Below are 19832 nucleotides of genomic sequence, written 5' to 3' on the forward strand. Positions count from 1 at the left end.
TGAATGAAGACAACAAGAGAGACTTAGGAGCTTTCAGACAGGCAGCAGGAGAACCAAGAGAAAGCAGCATTCTGAGAATGTAGAGAGGACAGAGTATCCAGGAAAAGAAGGCATCAGAGGTTGCAGAGGTCCAGGAGGAAAAGGACTGAGAACAGGCCATTTTAGATGTGCCAAGTATATGGAGAGAAGTTTGAAACAAATGCTGAGGTCCAAAGTCAGAATGTAGACAGGAAGCGAAGGGGCTCTCATAAGGAATTTAAGCATGAAAGGGAAAAGAGATGAGGATGATGGCTTGTGAGGATGACTGCAGTGAGGGAGAGTTTTAATGATGGGGGAGATATGGGCATGTGTGTCGGCAGTACAGAGGCAACCAGTAGATAGAGACTGAAGATGAATGAGACAGTGGGCATGATGATGTGCTCAAGAAGGCAGAAGGAGAGGCTGACACTTCGTTTGCTGTGGCATCTCCTCATGTGAGAAATTGGAAAAGAGCAAGAGAGTGGGGTAAGACATCTGAGATGAAGAACAAAGGGGAAGAGAGCATTCAAAGCATTAGGCTTCAATTTTTTTCTGGAAGTATGAGGCCATCTTCAGCTGAGAGGGAGGAGGAAGAGGGGAAGCTACAAGAGGTTTTAAGCAGGGATGAACAGGTCTGGAAAAGTCACTGCGGTGAGAGGATAGTTACTACATTAGGGAGATATAAAAGGATGCTTGCTGCAGCGAGGGTCAAGAATGTATAACATAAATGGGTAGTGCATTCAATCAGCACAGTTTCACGATTTTCTCCAGTTTCATTCAGCAGGACATAAATAGGAATGAAGGGAATAGAGGTCATAATGATGACAAAGAACAGAGTTAAGGGTTATAAGACAGGCAGTAAGATAGCATGATAAAAGATTATGATCTGATAAAGAAATTTCAAAGCTCATGAACATACAAGTGGAATGAATACTGGTGGGTGATGGCAAGATCAAGGATACATCCAGCTCTTTATTTAGTGGAGGTGGAATGGAAGTTAAGTAGGTGATGGGAAATGAGCCAACTGAAGAACTGGGAAGTCAGGGGTTCCTCCAGCTCATGTTTTCAAAAAACAGAACCTAAACTTATTGATATTGGGTATATTTGGTCATTTGAAGTTACCTGAACCAATACATAACATAGTAGCCTAAGGAACAAAAAATGGGAAGTAAACATTATAATCAGCTCCAAAGAGAAGACATTTAAATTATCATTTTTCCTTATGTACTTTTATAGCTTATACATAAGCTTTAAGATACTTTGAGACATTATTTCATGTCAAGAAGGCAAGTACAGAAAAATAGCATATTCAGGACCCCCCGACCAATGTCAGGTAGCTAGTTTATATAGAACCAAAATGCTGTAATAATAAAATAATAACACCACTGACAAGAGCTAGCACTTACATACCACTTTAAGGTCAGCAAAGCACTTTACACATATCTCACTTGAACCTCACAACACCCTGGAAGGCAAAAGCTATTATAATCTCCATTTTACAGATGAGGAAACTGAGGCAGATGGAGGAGTGTGAAGTTGGATTTGTACTCCAGTCTTCTTGTTCCCAGTCTAGTCACTGTTTCAACCAGCTGCAATTCATGCCATAACATTAAATCAATCAAGGAGAGAAATTTAATAAAAAACATATTCAACAAATAGGATCACATAAAACCTTACCTTTTTCCAATACCAGCTGCTTGCTCTTCAATGAATACAATTTGGGAAAGAGGAATAGCAATGCAACATTCCTATGGTATAATCAACACAAGATAAAAGAGTGTGAGATTTGTCTGGGTGCTCTGCTTCGTAGTAGTCAGTACTCAGTGTCCAATGAACATTCATTTAGCAGCTACTCTGGGCCACCTCGGTAATGTTATCAGCTGCACTCTGATAAGGACTCTGTGGAGGGAGGGAGGGAGAGACCAACCCAAAGACAAAAACCTGCCGTGTTCCCTTAGGTGATGACAGGGGAAGTTACCAAAGCAGCTCCTTAGGCTAGTTCCTTCAGACTCAAGACTAACTTTATCTGATTTATACAAAAAATGATTCACAAAAACCTAAGTCCCTAACACAGAAAAATGGTATAAATATAGAACACAAAGACAATAGAAAAGAACCAAGAAAATCTGAGGATAGTGAAGACGGAGTGAAGGGATGTAGGTTCTATATTAGTTCCACTACTCTGACAAGGACCATAAAACAAATAGGTAACAAAAGACGGAAGTAAGGATTAAATAGCAAGGTGAGGGGTAGAGACAACAAGAGTTACAGAAGTTCAGAACAAGGAGAAATCAATGATGAATAAAACCAGTTCTTGATGGTTAATGTTAACATCCTCACTAAACATTTTTGAGAGTTTTTAACTAGCAAACTTCTCACTACTGCTTAAGTCCATCTATCTCAATAAGAAGGCTTTGATGCTGCCTGGCTGTCATCTTGTATACCAAACCAAAGAGTTAAAGACCCATGGTGGGCATGAGCATGTTTTGAATTATCAAGGACACGCAATGCCAGAATAGAAGGTAAACCAGTAATGGAGCAAGGATGAGAAACCAGATGAACAGAAAGTCTCTCTGGTCATTAAGCATCCCTAAGATACTTAAAAAAAAAAAAAAACCAAACACCTGCCATGCCTTAAGTAGTAATAAAAATGAGTAAAATTTTATAATCATCAAAGCAAATTTAACTAACAATTTAACATTTTCTCTTTTACCTGGTCCCCAAGTGAGAAAATGCAAACAACCAAAGAAAACAGGAGAGAATGAATAAGCCACAATCTGAATAATGTACCTTAGAATAAGAAGAGTCAAATGGCTTTTGGGAATACAAAACACAGCAGGGAATCTTGGAGTTGTAAGGAACTGCAAAGGTCATCTAATCTACACCTGAGAACATCTTCAAAAAGTCATCATGTCACCTCCGCTTGAACGTAATGTAATGTAACTTAAGGGCCCTAAGTGCACCAAGACAATCCTTCTATTCTTCCCTAACTGACTTATTATCTCATTAACCAGAGAAGCTATTCCTAAATAGCTCCTAAATCCTCCGGAAGACTGTGCTTCTTTACTGAGAAAATAGAGACCATCCAAAGTAAGTTCATTCTTCTGTTTATCTCAAAATCGCTTAACATCATCTCCCACTCTCCAATTTTTGACCAAGTGATGACCCTTCTCTTGTAAATCTACGTGCTCACTTCATCTGATCCTCTCCATCTTTTCCAGCAGACTGCTTCCTTAACCATCCCCATTCTTGAATCTGCAAACTTTCCCTATCAGCTAGTTCCTTACCTACAGCTTCCAAATACGTTCAAGCCTTCTCCACTCTTAACAATCTTTCACTACACCCTACCATCCTATGGCTATATCTCCTCTCTTTCTTAGCCAAACTCCATGAAAAATTTGTCTACACTATCTGCCTCCACTTTCTCACTCCTCAATCTTTTGCAATATGACCTCTGGTCCCATCACTGCTCTCTCTGAAATGGCCAATGATCTCTTAGTTACCAAAAATAATGGTGATTTTTCTCAGTCCTGGTCTTTTCCGACCTATCTACTGCATTTGACCCTGCTGTCACCCTCTTGTCCTACATACCCTCTTCTCTCTAGGTTTTTCTTGTTGTTTCCTTGTTCCCCTCCTATGTGACCAATCTTTCTTACTCTCCTTTGCTAGTTTATAATCTATATTATACTCCCCAATTGTGGGTGTTTCCCAAGATTCTTTCCTCAGCCTTCTTATCTTTTTCCTTAGTATCCTCATTAGATCCCATAGATTTAACTATCTTCTCTATGCAGATAATCCCAGATTTATGTATCTAGCCCAGATCTATGTATCTAGCCCAGATCTCCCGGCTTCAGTTCTACACCTTTAACTGCCTTCTAGGCATTTCAAACTCATGCTCCAAAGGTATTTTAAATTCCAAAATTAAACTCATTATTTTTCCTCCTAAGCTGTCTCTCTTCCAAGTCTGTCTGAGATACTTTATCCTTACAGTGTCCCAGGTTTATATTCATGGCATTAACCTCAATTCCTCATTTTCCTTTACCTCCCATATATAACAGCTGCCAAATTTTGCCAATGCCACCTTCATGTATCTCACACCCGACCCTTTATCTTTATTTACACAACCACCACATTAGCTCAGGCTCTCATCATCTCTCACTTACATCACTGCAATAGTAGGTCCCAACTAGTCTCCCTGCCTCAAGTCTCCCTTCACTGTAGTCTATCCTACCTACACACTACTGACAAAAATGTGACCATATGATTCCTCCGCTCACTCGGCTCCAGTGGCTTCTTGTTACCCCTAGAATAAAACAAAAACTCCTCTGTTTAGTTTCCAAAGCCCTACATAACATGGCTTCCATCTACCTTTCTCCCTTAGGCCTATCTATTCACTTAAATTTTATAATTCAACCCTGTCCCTGCCCCTCATATAGGATACTCCAACTCCCTTCTGAGGGCTTCACTGGTCATTCCCTGTGCCTGGAATGTGCTCCCTCCTCACCACTGCCTCACAGAATCCTTTTTCTTTAAGGGGCAGCTCAAGCACTGTCTCCTACATGAAACCTTTCCTGATGCTCCCACTAGTACCCTTGCTCTCAAACTACCTTGGACTGACTACTTCATATTTATTTCTGTTTCCTTTTCTACTTATTTATCATTGCTGTCTGTCCAGTAGATCGCAAGCCCTCTGTGACTAGGTTTCATTCTTTGGATTTGTCTCCCCAGTGCCTACTATAATCAGTGCCTGGTAGATAAGTAAAACCTGTTGATTGAATGACTAATAGAGAATTCCCTAATTTCCAAGGCAGCCTTTTAAGCTTTAGAAAAACTCTAATCATTAGAAATTATTTTTCTTCTCAGAGAAATAAAATCTGCCTCTCTTAACTTCAACCTATTTGTCCCACTCATTTAAGTCTTTTCTTCAGGGTAACCATAATGGGTTCTTTTAAATGATCCTCGAGTGGCCTGGCTTAAAGTTCTTCATAGAATACTTTGAGGTTAACTGATATTGGTAAATCAACCTCTGCCAAAAGAATACAAAGGCACTTTGAAAAAGAGAAGAATTTTTAAAGTCCATAACTGTAAATTGGTCACCTGCTTCTGTTCCAGAGCATAATAGTATCAGAGGGCTTCAAAATATCCTGTTCTTTGTTAATACTCTCAAAAAAATTGCTTATCTTACCAGGACTGGGCCTAATGTCCATGAAGTTTTTCAAGCTCCTCAGATTAAGGTATTACGTAAAACTCAGAGTCACCCTGTGCAAGTCTTTAAAAATGGAAAAATTTCTAATCTTGCTGGGTTAACTCAAATCTATGCAGTACTTTAAGGATTACAAAGTACTTTCCTTATAATTATCCTACTATGTAGGTATTGCAAGCATTATTATTCCCATTTTACAAATGAAGAAACAGAGGGTCAGAGAAGGTAAGTGGCTTGTCTCCGTCATCCAGCTAGTTAAGTGCCAACCAATTGATCAATTAACAGGCATTGATTCAGCACCTCTGTAGCAAGCCCAGAACTAGACAAAGGATGGTCTGATCCCAAGACTAACAGGTCCCCCAATAGTAGAGGGAAGGAATGCAATTTATACTCCCTTGAGGTTATTACAAAAGGCCTGCTTTTATCTATCTCATTCTCATTACCTACGGGAACTTTTCCTACCACAATCATGATAATGCTGTGTATGGTATGTACTTGGTAATGTATCAAGAGGCAATGCTGTTTCAATAGAGGGTTATGACCAGTGTGGAGAATCAGAGAGCTTCCAGGATTCTTCCCAGTTTCTACAAAACATCCAACGAGTCAGACTCTTCTGGAGTTGATGAAAGCAACTGAGAGTAGGCAACAAAATTCTGTGTCAGCCTCTCTCTTACTCAATTCTCTCAGGAATGTCATATGAGATGTGACCCCAACAGGCTAACAATGAATAAATATTAATATATCTCTATATACTTTTAGGGGTTCAAGGCCATATGTGGCAAAGGCCACCCTTGAGGACCTAGAAGACCACATGTATCAAGGCTGCAGGTTCCTCACCCCTTCCCCAGGGGAAAAAAGGTTTCACAGAGGCAAAATGTAAAATGCAAAAGATGTAAACTTACATGATTTTTCTGATCTCTCCAAATGAGGCGATGTGTGCTAAGGAGGAGGACTCCGGCATCAAATTTGATCTAGAAAGAAGCATCATATGATATTCATTGATGGTACTGAGAATTACCCAATAACACACTCAAACACTCAACCGAATCTGTCATTTAATCAGTTCGGGACGTCTCTTTCCAGGCCCATCCATTCTGCGCAGCAACAGCATTTATCCAGGTTCTCCCCCAAATTTACCACAAGTGTCCACCACAGAGAAATGGCAATCCATTTCTAGATTAAATGTCATTAACAGTGTGCTTTATTGCTACACTATAAATACTTTAGAAATAGTTTATCACAAATTCAGCATAAGAAACACTGTTAACCATTGAATAAGAAAAAAGACAGAAATGTTCATACAGGCAGACATATTCTCCTGCTGGTTCCTATATCAGACAATTCTGCTTAAATCTTTTTCTGTAAGTAAAGGAAGGTACTTACAGGGGAATCCCTTATTGGGAAGTGATTGTGGTGTCAAAAAAAACTTTTAAAAAGTTAAATAAAAACTTTTAAAATAAAAACTTAAAATAATTTTAAAAACATGCATATATCCTACTGATTTACATGCTGTTACATGATGAACAGCAGGTAAGATTGTGTTCGTCCTTCGTTGGCGAAGAAGACCACGCCATCAGAGAAACGATGACATGACTTGCACTTGACTTTGCTTTTTGAGTGAGGGAGGGCTGTGCAGGTCACCAGCCTCACTTCTCCTCCAGAGCCATCTGAATCCAGTGACCAGATATTCATCAGGATGACTGGAGATGACTCAGGATGCACTGGGAGACCTTGGGCCCTTTGGGTCAAGGTCTTTGCAGGTACTCACTTAGGGTGAGGCAATGCCCATTCACTGAATAGGCCTGTTTAAGAAGTAGCCAGGGCATGGCCCCTTGGCATCAGGCTGGATGGGAAATAGCAACAGTTACTATTGATAATCACTCTAAAGCTAGGAGGGTGAAGAAGAGCCCTTAGGCAGGGGCCCATTGGCATTCAGTTTCAGAGTGCAGTAGGTTTAAGGTTTTGGGAGAGGACAGGACAGGACAGAACAGGAAGAAGGGAAGGGAAGACAACAGTAAAACCCAAGTCAACAGGGCATGTTTTGGCCATCCAAATTTACTGTCCTTTGGAGAGGAGAAGGAAGGGGAGGGGGAGGCAGACAGGAGAGGAGGAGTTGAGTTACCCAGCTAGCTGGGTCCCCATTCAGCCAGCTGCATCTACTCACAGGATTGTGTTCATCCTTCGTTGCCAAAGAAGACCATGCCATCACAGAAATGATGACATGATTTGCACTTGACTTTGTTTTGAGTAAGGGAAGGCTGTGTAGGTCACCAGCCTCACTAATCCAGAGCCACCTGAATCCAGTGACCAGATATTCATCAGGATGACTGGAAATGACCCAGGATGCACTGGAAGACCTTGGGCCCTTTAGGCCAAGGTCTTTGCAGTACTCTATTAGGGTGAGGCAACGCTCATTCATTGAATAGGCCTGTTTAAGAAGTAGCCCTTTAATGAGGCCAAGAAAAAGAAAAACACCAGGCTGGGCAGGAAACAGCAACAGTTACTAATGATAATCACTCTAAAGCTAGGAGGGTCAAGAGGAGCCCTTAGGCAGGGGCCCAAGGGCGTCCCAGTAAGGTTTTGGGAGAGGACAGGATGGGATAGGACAGGAAGGGAGGGGAGGGAAGGGACCAGTAAAACCCAAGTCAACTGGGCATCTTTTGGCCATCCAAATTTACCATCTTTTGGAGAGGAGAAGGAAGGGGAGGGGGAGGCAGACAGGAGAGGAGTTGAGTTACCCAGCTAGCTGGGTCCCCATTCAGCCAACTGCATCTATTCACAGGATTGTGTTCGCACAAGTAAGATAAACAGGGGAAGAACAGATGGAGCATAAGAGGGAGGAAAACACTGGTTATGGAGGACACAGAGCAGCTGGTCTAGTCTGACTGGATCACAGAGTATTTGGAGGACAGAAGAATAAGACCAGGAGGATGCTGCCAATTAAGTAACTATGAACATAATTCAGTAGGCAAGAAGATGCTATGGCAGTATTTTGAAAAGAGCAGTGACCTAGTTGGATCTATGTATGAGGGAGATTAGTTTGGCAGCATTGTAAAGGACAAATTAGAAACGAGAGAACAAAGTCCAGAAGAAATATTGCAAAGGTATTACCACAGTAGTAGTCCAGTAATAGTCCAGATTCGTGACAAGAGTATGAACTGAAGTGATGACTGTGGGAGTATAGGAGGGGAGACATGTGAGAAATGTTAGAGACAAGACTGACAGAACTTTTAAAGTGGTAAGAAGTGAGTCAGAAGGAAGAGTCAAAGAAAATAGGAAGGATTAAAACATGGAAAACCATAAAACATGCTAATGGTGCCATTGAGGGAAATGGTAAGTGAGAAGGAACAGGCTTCAAAGAAAAGTTAATAATTCAATTCCAGGCACATTCATTAAGCACTACTACATGTCACACATGGGACTATGAACTGGAGATACAGAGACCAAAAGGAAATAACTGCTGCCTTCAAGAAGTGTCCTCTACGGTGTAGAGATACAGTAGCCCTAAGCCAACCTGATTTGTAGCAGGGATTTAATAAACATATGGAGATTGACTCAATACATGTACATATAAATAAATACTAAAGAATTTTAAGAGGGAAAGAGATTTAGTAACAACGGGGTGAGAGGGGTTATCAAGAGAGATCTTATACAGGTGGCACCTGAACCATGCTTGGAACAAAGCTAAACTTTCTATGAGGCAGATATATAAGCTAGGTCTATGAGGTGTATATGTCAAATATGAGGGAGAAGAAGGGAGGTCCTTGTGCAAAGGAACCAAACAGGAGGATGGAAGGTCAGGTAGAAGAAACAGGCAGCAGTCCAGTTTGATTGGGGGGGAGCGGGGGAGACAGAGAGAGAGAAAGGGAGAGGGAGAGGGTGAGAGAGACAGAGAATGAGTCTGGGGAGGTCCAAAGGGTACAATATGATATATAAGGCTGGAAAGGTAGGTAGAAGGCTTTAAGTGCAAGGTTTTAAAGTGCAAGCTAAAGATTTTATCACAGAGGTGATAGACAGCCATTAAGGATTTTCTTACACGGTCACATATGTGTATTAAGAACACTAATTTGGGCAAAGTAGAGGAGCTCTATAGAGGTGAAGGAGGCTCAAACAAGAAACACTAGAAGCTAGGGCCTCACATCTGATTTCAAATCTTTGGGAAGAGCTGAAGTGCCCCATCTGCCTCAATTTCTTAACATGTCCCACATCTATAGAATGTGGTCACAATTTCTGTGCAAGATGTATCCATGAATTTATTTTAAAGTCTTCAACACCCAAATTTCAATGTCCTAAATGCAGTAAGAAGTGTGTGAAGATTCTCCGGCCTACTCAACAACTAGAGACAGTGGCACAATCCTTCAGGCTGCTCATCCCTCACATGATGAGGAACTGGAAGCTGAGAGATGTGATCAAAAGAAAATTCCATGAGGAAATCAGCCTGGATCCTGAAACTGCCTCTTCTGGAATCACCTTGTCCAGAGATATGAAAACAATGAGAGGAAGAAATACATGGATCAAGTTGCATCTTACTGTGAAGAGACCTGATCAAAGTGGTGCTGTTACACTAACTCAGAGTTTCATGTCTGGGAGACATTATTGGGAGGTGACAGTGGGAAACAGTTCTGCTTGGGATGTTGGTCTTTGTAAGGACTCTGTAAAAAGAATTGGAGAAGTTTCCCCATCTTCTTCAGATGGATATTGGTTTCTGAGCCTAAGAAAAAAGATGTACTTTGCTTCCACCATTCCTGAGGTGAGTATTCCCTTAACAAGGAAGCTCTACAAAGTGGGAATCTTCTTGGATTATCAGGCAGGAGACATAGTGTTTTGTGATGTAGACAGCAGATGCCACCTCTATACATCCACCAGCTCCTTTTCAAAAACTCTGGCCTACATTTTCCATTGACCTCCACTCCAAGAAAAAAAATATTCTAAGGATTGACCCAATAGAAGCTGCAGAAACCCCATAACATGCATGACCATGACCATGACCATGACACTGGCTTAGAGATTTTAGTAAACTTAAGAGAAATCTCAAGTAGAAACAATTTGTGCAATAACAACACACTAAAGAACAAACAACTTTGAAAGCTATAGGAATTATGATCTGTCAATAGAAACAATGACTGTCTCAATCTCCATTGCCCTCAGTTTTCTCACCCGGAGAAAAAGAGGTTGAACTAAATTCCTTCTGAGATTCCTTTTAGTTCTATGGTTATGTCTCTGAAAAAGTCCATCCCAAGCAGCAAAGTTATTCATCAATCACTGATATCACGCTGCGAACTGAACACTTAGTCCTGAAATTCCAGGTGTGAGTTGCCTCAGCAACATGTACTCACTACTGTTGTTAGTTAAGTTTGTGCCCCTTCTCTTCTCATGCGCTTTCTGGATTTGCAGGAAAGCGCACTCCACGTTTGGGGTGGGTATGACTATGGAATGATTTCTTATTATTGTCCATGCCATTCATTTCAGTAATTGCATTTGCTAAGAACTAATCTCTCGTCTGAATGTTACTAGGAAGCATATTGGTGGGTTCTCAAAGGGTGTATCTCTTTGGGATTACTCAGAGAACCTGAAAACTAGTATTAATTATTGTTCTAGAGATTCTGCCACTGTATGAGGAACTGGGGCAGTGAGCCCATGTTATACTCATATTGCTCCTTCATTTCAATTTTGTTTGCTCTGCATGACTTCATAAATTTTCTCATCTGAAAAATGAAGATTGAACTAGGTGAATTATTTTACCTCTACATCTATGCTTCTATGACTTACTACTTCTTTGATTTCTTTCTATTTCCTATTCCATACATGGCTCTCTTTTTTGATAACTGTTCCCTTTACTAAATTTGGCATATCTGTCATTGTTTTGAGGTGGTTCAGGGGAGCCAAGATCAGTCATGAAAATTCACTTTGATATCTTACTGGAAACTATAGGGGAAAAAACCCCTTTTTCCAAAATAGAATTTCAAATCAGGAATCACACTGTATATTCATAAATAATGTTGTAGTGATGGAAACCAATAAAATAATTTTCCCTTACAAAAAAAAAAAAAGAATACTAATTTGGCATCTGATCAGATGAGTTATTATGTAGAATCTTTTGCAAAGCTTAAGCTGTGTGAAGGATAAATTTGAGAGGTAAGAGACCTGCAATAGTTCAGGAAAGAGGATCCAGGCCTGTAAGTGGAATGAAGGGAATATATGTAAGAAATGTTGTGGAGGTAGTACTAATCTTGGCAAAGGATTAGATGTGGGGAGTTAGGGAGAAATAAAACAGTGCAAGACTCCTAGGTTTTGAACTTGAGGACTGAAATGATGGTGGGGCAATCAAAAGAAACATGGAAGCTAGGAGGAGTTTGGGGTGAAGTAAGCTTCATTTTAGATACGTTGAACTTGAAATACCAGATGGCAGATACTATCAATTCCAGAGGAATGATGCTAACACATATTTACAGGTAATATAGACCTGGAGTTCAGAAGAGAGGTAGTGTGTGAGTTGGATAACTGGGAGTCACCTTGAATCCATGGAAGCTGTCAAGGTCACCAAGAGACAAAGTAAAGAAAGAAGTGAATAAGCTGAGTTTAAGGAGACAATAAGAAAACCAAATGGAAATATCCCATTTGTGAGTGAAGATTTTGATCTGGAGCTGAAGAGAGACCTGCTTCTGCCACTCTGCACCACTGATATTTCTGGAGAAAATCAATCATTAAACTCATTTATTAAACACTTTCTATTTGCCAGGCACTGTGCTAAGCAATGAGAATAGAAACAAAGGAAAAAACAGTTCTGCCCTCAAGGAGTTCCCATTCTAGACAGGGAAGGTAACCTGTATAGGCCAGATGTTTAAAGAGTAGGTGGTCTAGCAGAGGGCAGAACCAGGAAAGGCCTCCTACAGAAGGAAGGATTTGAGCTGAGTCTTGGAAGAGGCAAGGGAAGCTGTAAAGAAGAGGACCAGAAGGAAAGCATGCTGGGTCTGGGGACAGCCAGTGTGAAGGCACAGATGGGAGACAAGAGGGTCTTGCAAAAGGAACAGCGCAGCCAGGGTAGCTAGCCCATAGAGGGCACAGATGGGAATAGAATCCAAGACTAGAAAGGCAGGAAAGGACTTGTTCTGAAGAGCTTCACATGCCAAGTAGAGGACTTTACAATTGACATGGGAAATAATAGGGAGTCACTGGTGTTTACTGAGTAGGAGAGTAACATGAGTCTAGTTCCAATTTAGGAAAATCACTTTGGCAGCTACACAGAGGATGAATTGGAATAGGAAGAGACTAATTGGAAGGTGACTGCAGCAGTTCAGGAGAGAGGGGATAAGGGCTTGAAATAATGTGGCGGCTGTCTGTGTAAGTGAAGAGAAGGGGACACTGACATGAGATGGTGTGGAAAAAGGGATGACAAAATTTGACAATGGACTGAATATTGGAGTGAGGAAGAGCAAGGAGTCAAGAATGACCCTGAAGTTATAGGACTGGGTGACTGGAAGGATGCTAGTGATAGGGAAATTTGGGAGAAGGGAGGGTTTGGGGAGGGATGGGATTTTGGACATGGTAACATGGTGTCTGTGAGACATCACTCTGTGACATCCAAAAGACAGCTGGTAACGCCGGACTAAAACTCATTAGAGACTAGGGCTAGACAGACTTGGATGATAAAGATAACAACTGACTCATGGATCTGATGGGATCTCAAAGTGAAATAATATGGAGAGAAAAGAAGTGAGGGCCCAGGACAGAGGAGCCCTGAGGAATACCCCCCAACTAGTGGGTATCACATGAATGAAGAACCAGCAAAGGAGACTGAGGAGTGGCCAGACAGCTAAGAAGAGAACCAGGCAGGGGAGAGCAGTATCTTGAAAATCTAGACAGCAGAGAATATGAAGGAGGTGATCAACAGAATCAAAGACTGTAGAGAGCTCAAGAAAGATGAGGACTGAGAAAAGGCCATTTGGAGATCATCAAGGAAAGGAGTCTGACAAATGAAAATGATGCAAGCAAAATTTTTTCCAGCTAACTAGAAACTGCCACCACTTGTTTATACATTTTCTCCTGGCTGATTCATAAACAGGATACTCCATCTTTTCACAGGCATTTTCTCTGGCTATCCCCCATGTCTCATCTCCACCTATTGCCTTTCCTGGCTTCCTTCAAGTCCCAACTAAAAATCCCATCTTCCTCAGGAAGCCATTTCTAACTCCTCTTATGATAGGACCTTCTCTCTCAATTATTTTCTATTTATCCCATATTTTGGATTGTTTTCCTCCAGGAAGTTTGAATCCTAGTTTATCCAGAGTCCTTTATCTTAACATGCAAATCTGGCTTTGTTTTAGGATAATTTTGAAGATATTAACTAAACTTCTGTTTCTCTACAATTTACGCTCAGAATTTTTTGTGCCATGGGAATATGTTACAATTTATGTTAAGGATTTCACTTAAATGAAACTCCCTCCACCAATGCAGAGAGTAACTTGTCCATATTTTGCAGTTAGAGACTTGCCTGAAACTTAGTGACAAAGACTTGAACAGTGAACCAATGTCAGAGACAGGATTCAAACTCATTTATTCTTGACTTTCTGTCTATGAGGCCTTGATGCCCAGAGAAAAATTTAAACTAAAAAGACTAACAAAACTATTTAAAAGGTCATTTTCTACTGAACATGGAGTTAGGAAGACCCGAGTTTAAATCGAGCCTCAGACACTTAATAGCTGTGTGAACCTCAGCAAGTTACCTAAACTTTGTTTGCCTCAGTTTCCTTTACTGTAAAGTGGGAATAATGATAGCACAACTTCACAGGGTTGTTGTGAAAATCAAATGAGATAATAGTTGAAAAGTATCTTATACATAGTATGTACATAAAAAATGTTTGTTCCTTTTCCTTCCTTAGAGAAGGTGTGCTGGTGTGGTAGAAAGAGCATTAAACTTCAATAGAGAAACCTTGGTTTAAACTTTGGCTCTAATACTCACTAGCTATATAGTCAGTATAAAGACATGTCACTTAATGTTTCTCAGCCTCAATTTCCTTACTGGTAAATTGGGGATAATATACTACCTAACACTTGTCAGTTAATAAACAATTATTCAGTTTTTTCTATGTATTAAGCCAGGAGTGGGGAACCTGAGGCCGTGGGGCCTTAAATCCTTTAACAAAAAGATCTGTTCTATAAAACTTGGACTCAGTCAAAAGGCCACATCTAAGGCCGAAGGTCGCCCACTTCTGTGCTAGGCACCGTGCTTAGCACTGGGGATACGAAAAGAGGTAAAAGATAGTACCTGCCCTCAAGGAGCTCATAATCTAATAGAGGAGACAACAAGCAAACAAATATATAAAAATTATATAGAGGATAAACAGGAAATAATTAACAGAAGCGCTGGAATTAAGAGGAATTGTGAAAGGCTTCCTGTAGAAGACAGGATTTGGTTGAGACATAAAGGAAGCCAGGGAAGGCAGTAGGTAGAGGCAAGGTGGGAAAGTGTTCCAGATGGAATAGAGGTGGTCTTGTTTGTGATTCAGCCAGCAGGCCAGTGTCAATGGACTAAAAAGAAACATATAAGAAGACTTATAAGGAAAAAGATGTGTACATCTTAAAGCACTATGCATAAATGAACCATCACTCTTTCATTGAGCTAGGCAGATATTTTACGATCTGTTCATAGTAATTTTTCAAATAATCATTTTCTTTTTCTGCTTTAAAAAGTACAGTCCCAGCACTAGTGCCCTGTTGGTAGAGCTGTGAATTGATCCAACCATTCTGGAGAGCAATTTAGAGCTATGCCAAAGGGCAATCAAACTGCGATACTTAGATCCAACACCACCACTAGGTCTGAATCCCAAAGATATCATAAATGAGCAGAGGACCTATTTGTACAAAAATATTTACAGCAACTATTTTTGTGGAAATTGAAGGGATGTCCATCAACTGGGAAATGGCTGAACAAGTTGTGGTACGTGAGTGTAATGGAATACTATTGTACTAAAAGCAATGACAAGCAGGCAGACTTCAGAAAAACCTGGAAAGACTTACACGAACTGATGCAAATGGAAGTAAGCAGAACCAGAATAATATCGTACACAGTAATAGCAACATTGTACAACGATTAACTGAATGATTTAGCAATTCTCAGCAACACAATGAGCCAAGACAATTCCAAAGGACTAATGAGGAAAAATGCTATTCACATCCAGAGAAAGAAATGGAATCCAAAAGCAGACGGAAGCATACTGTTTTCACAGGGCTTTTTTTTCTTGTGGTCTGTTTCTTCTTTCACAACATGACTAATATGGAAACGGTTTACATGACTGCACATATATGACCAATATCAAATTGCTTACCATCTTAGGGAGGTGGGACGTGAGGGAAGGAGAAATTTGGAAAACAAAATTTTTAAATGAATGGTAAAATGTATCTTTACACGTAAATGGGAAAAATAAAATATTGTTTAAAAAATAACATTTTTAAAATTTTTGAAAGAAAGAAGTATAGTTCCAGGGACAAGATATACAAGTTACAATCCACTGAATACATTATAAACTTCAACTTTAAATAATCACTGAGTCAGGTGACTCCATTCATAAGAATAAAAAGGGGATGAGGATAAGGTTACTATGTAATTACTGTATAGGAAATCATGTTGTCACCATTATTACTAACATTTTAAAGACTATGGCAGTCCACTAGTATTATTTTGGCTGAGTACAGGAGAAGCACCAACGATCAGTGGAGGCTGAAAACAGAACACTACAACTAAAAATCATCTACTTGAGCACAGAACTACCCCTTGGGGAGTATTCTAAGTGCTGTGGGGTGCAGGGGCCAAGGAATGCTGCTAAGCACTCAAGGCGCCGCAAGGGCTCACTAAACCATTTCCCTTTCAGTAACTATTCCATCCCTCCTTCCTTCAAAGGATCACATAACGTTCTCCCTTGTATAACATTTCTGTACAAGCTGCCCTTCCTTCTCCTCTTTCATTAGGTTACAAATTCCTTGGAAGTAGGAACTCTTGTATCAGGGGCACAGCAGGCACTTAAAGTTTGAACGACCTGACTTGCTCCAGCCAAAGGCGGACGGGGTGGGCTCATGCAGGGGGCTCTGGCTGCGGGGGCACGAGCCCCCTAAACATGAAGGTGCGCTGGCAGCAGCCGGGGGAGATGACCAGGCACATCGTGGGCACATCGTGGGCACTCGAGCCTCGCCAGGGATTGGAGAAAAGGCGGAAATGGAAGGAGGAGGAAGGAAAATAAGGAAGGGGAAGGAAGAGGAGGGAGAAAAGGAGAAAGGCAATTGGGGTTTTGAGGAAAGGAAAAAGATAGGAAGAAGACAAGGAAAGGAAGGAGTGCAGGAGGAAAGGAAGGGGGAGGGGGGAGATGCCGCCCCCGGCATGCAGGGAGGGTCGGGGGCTCGGGTTCGAGGCCGGGAGGGTCACAGGCAGGAATCAGAGGCGGGGGACGGCACTTCCCCCGATCCTCCGCTCCGGGGTCCGGGGCTCCTCGGGGACCTCCCCCGGGGGCGGCTACACCAGCCCCGCAGTGCGGCCCCGGCCGGGCCTCCCGCGGCCGAGCGCAGCCCCGCCGCCCGCCCCCCGCCCGCCCCGCACCTTCTCCTCGCCGTCGTAGATGCGGACCCCGCGCTGCTGGATCACCAGCGTCTCGTTGATCTCCAGGAGGCCGTTCGTCCACACGAACCGGTCCATGACCCGCCGCCGCCGCCTCCGCAGTTCCGGGCCCGGCCCAGCCTCTGTCCTTTCTCTCTCTCCCCGCTGCCTCCCGCACTGCGAGGGCGTGGCGCCCCCTGGCGGCCCGGCTGCTCCCCAGGAGCCGCGGCGCGGGGGGCGGGGACCGGCGTCGGGGGCGGGGCCGGAGGTGGGGCTGGGCTGGGCGAGGGCGGGGCCTGCTGCGAGGGCGGGGCCTGCTGCGAGGGCGGGGCCTGCTGCGAGGGCGGGGCCGGCTGCGAGGGCGGGGCCTGCTGCGAGGGCGGGGCCGGCTGCGGGGAGCCCTGGAACAAGGTTGGGGTAAGGAAGGGGATCGTCCAGACCCGCCGCTCGGCCACCGCTGCACCCTGCCCGGCCCAGAGGCATGCCCCCCCTTCCATATATTAGGGTTAAGGGGATGGAATTGGGGAGGGGGATAATCACGCAAACAGACATTTAAGTTTTTTATTTTTTCCCCATTAACAAAAATCTAGTCCTCCCCCCACCCCCAAGAAAGAAAGCCCTGGTACCGATTGTAAGTATTCACGCAAAACAAATTCTGGTGTTGGCCTCGACCCGCGTCACCTCGGCGCCAGGTGCTGGGTTACCCGCCTCATCATTTCCTGGTCCTCCGGAGTCACGGGTGGTCCCGAGGGGCAGCGCAGTTCTGAAGCCTTTCCATGTTCTCAGTGTAAAGGCTGCTCTGGTTCTGCCCCCTTCCCTCCGCACCAGGTCACACTCGTCGCCCCAGGTTTCTAACAGCGGACGTTTACATAATGCTTTCAGGGTGGCAGACCCTCCCAGCCTCACGAAGTGGGCGCTACGGTTACTTTTCAGATAAGGACCTCTGAGGTTCCGAGGCTGCGGTCCAACAAGCGACCAGGGGACTGTTATCCACACTGGCAGCTATTACTGTAAGTACGAGCTCGGAGCTGATGAAGCTTTGTTCATTTCACCTTGGCAGAGAAGCTCATTTTTAACTCTGGAGCTCGTCAATAAAACCTTGAAAGTGTGGCGGGTAATTAATAACTGAAGAGATCATCTGGCAAAAGAAATTTATTGACTAGACAGAATGAAGGGGTCAGTGGATTCCCCAGTCAGTCCAAAGACCTTGAATACAGACTGAAACAAATTTTTATACGTTAAAAAATAACAATCAAATCAGACCAATTAATTATAATAAAAAACAATTAACCAGGATACAAAATTAGGTAATATAATTTCTAATCGAAGGAAAGTTTAGAGGCTTTCTGAGTTGGGAGGGGGAAGAGAAAGAAACCAGCAAGTTTCTGGATCTTCTATTTATAAAATGAAAAGATGTTGATTAATTGCATCCATCTGAATGTATGAAACAATACATGACATATAATCTAGCCTCTCATAGATGAATTAGAGAAAAAACAAGGCAAAGACAATACATGTGACAGCACCAGAGGGAGTCAGTGTTCATAAGATAGAATCTGTTGGGTTCTTCTGATTCCCACACCAAACCAACTCCATTTTGTAAGTGGTCTGCATTCTATCTCATCAATTCCCCTGTTTTGATCAAGGGGTAGGAGCCAGCCCACAGCCAGGGTAATCATTTCTCTGCAAGTGAAGCCAAACCAAGGTTTATCATATCCTCACCATCAGAATTAGAATTGTGTAACAGGAAAAGACAGTCACTAGGTGTCACTCTCTCGCACAGCTTAGGGCCACAACTGGTGCATAAGGTAAAAATAAAAATCAGTCTTAAAAAAAGAGCCCATTTGTCTATGGTGGCAAATAACCAATTACCCTGTAACCAAGTAAACCAAAAGGAGGGATTCCACCAAGGGTCTTTTGGGTCAGGCAGTTATGTTTCTTCTTATAACCCAATGAATTTCATGAAGGTTGGTTTACAATGGCCCTTTGACAGATGAATATCAGAACATAGCACATAACATCTGATCATAGCACAGGACCCTCCTTGTGATGACCATGTAATTTGTAAGACTAATTGTCCTAAGGAGTCAACCTTCCTGATCCAGGAATCAATTTGGAGGGATGAAATGGGTTCACCAGTAGCTTAGACAAGTTTCTCGGTTTCAAGTGATACGTTTTGAGTGGCCTGCTCTAATGCTGTCCCCTCCAACATTCAGGAATAGGGATCTTCCCACTGCTGGGGCTAAATAGGCAATCCCACAGGTTCCAAAATAACTTGGGAGAAGAGAGACATAAGCCTTATTTTCACAGAAATTTTTCACAATTCACAGAAATTATTTTCTGTGAATTATTATTATTCACAGAAATTATTTTCACAAAATTGACCTGGGGATGCCAAACTTCACATAAGATTGGTGGGAGCTAACCTTTGTCCACCAAAAGTGATGTCAGACCTAAGGCAACCTAAACCTTTTCTGATGAGATTTGGTGAAACACACTTGGGTTTCCAATCTGCAAAGTCATTGTACAGACACAAATGAAAAAAAAAAATCTCCCTTATTTATATCAGGGAAGGTAATGCTATGGTTATGATTGACTACTTTGCTAGTCAAGGGTATTATAGGGGCCACAGTCTCAGGTAACACATAAAGGAAAAGGTGGTGGAGGCACATTAGCAATAACAGAAACAGTCCTGGTCTTAGCATACTGCCATACCCTCCCCATTCTCTCCCCCACTCCCCAGCCTCCCACTAGAGGCTGATCTTAAATGAAATGTAATCATTCCTGGGGGGTGAAGGTCATGGATCAGGGGTTGGTCCAACTTAGTATCTTCCTATTAGGAGCACACAAATTAGATGGCATTAAAGCCACAACTGAAAAATGTCCAGTCAATGGTGGGGCATTAACCACATCTTGATTGTGGCAAAGTACCATTCTCTGTGATGGAGGAGGACTTCCCAGGAGTTAGACCCTCTTTGGTGTATATGATGACCTACCTAACACCCATCAGATCCAATAACTTCCAAG

At 42.4% G+C, this 19832-nt stretch overlaps 1 protein-coding gene across 1 annotated transcript in view; it reads right to left on the reverse strand.

Moving 5' to 3' along the window:
• The window catches only part of VPS36 (vacuolar protein sorting 36 homolog), a 51288-nt gene extending 34243 nt beyond the window's left edge, over window positions 1-17045 (reverse strand). The window contains exons 1-3 of the mRNA XM_072610453.1: window positions 16809-17045; window positions 6124-6192; window positions 1696-1766 (exon numbers count right to left, since the gene is read on the reverse strand). Of these exons, the coding sequence (XP_072466554.1) occupies window positions 1696-1766; window positions 6124-6192; window positions 16809-16904 (236 nt within the window). The 5' untranslated portion in view covers window positions 16905-17045. The remainder of the gene's footprint in view (window positions 1-1695; window positions 1767-6123; window positions 6193-16808) is intronic.
• Between the last annotated feature and the right edge of the window lie 2787 nt (window positions 17046-19832).

Source organism: Notamacropus eugenii, chromosome 5, assembly GCF_028372415.1.
Source record: "Notamacropus eugenii isolate mMacEug1 chromosome 5, mMacEug1.pri_v2, whole genome shotgun sequence".
Lineage (NCBI taxonomy): Eukaryota > Metazoa > Chordata > Mammalia > Diprotodontia > Macropodidae > Notamacropus > Notamacropus eugenii.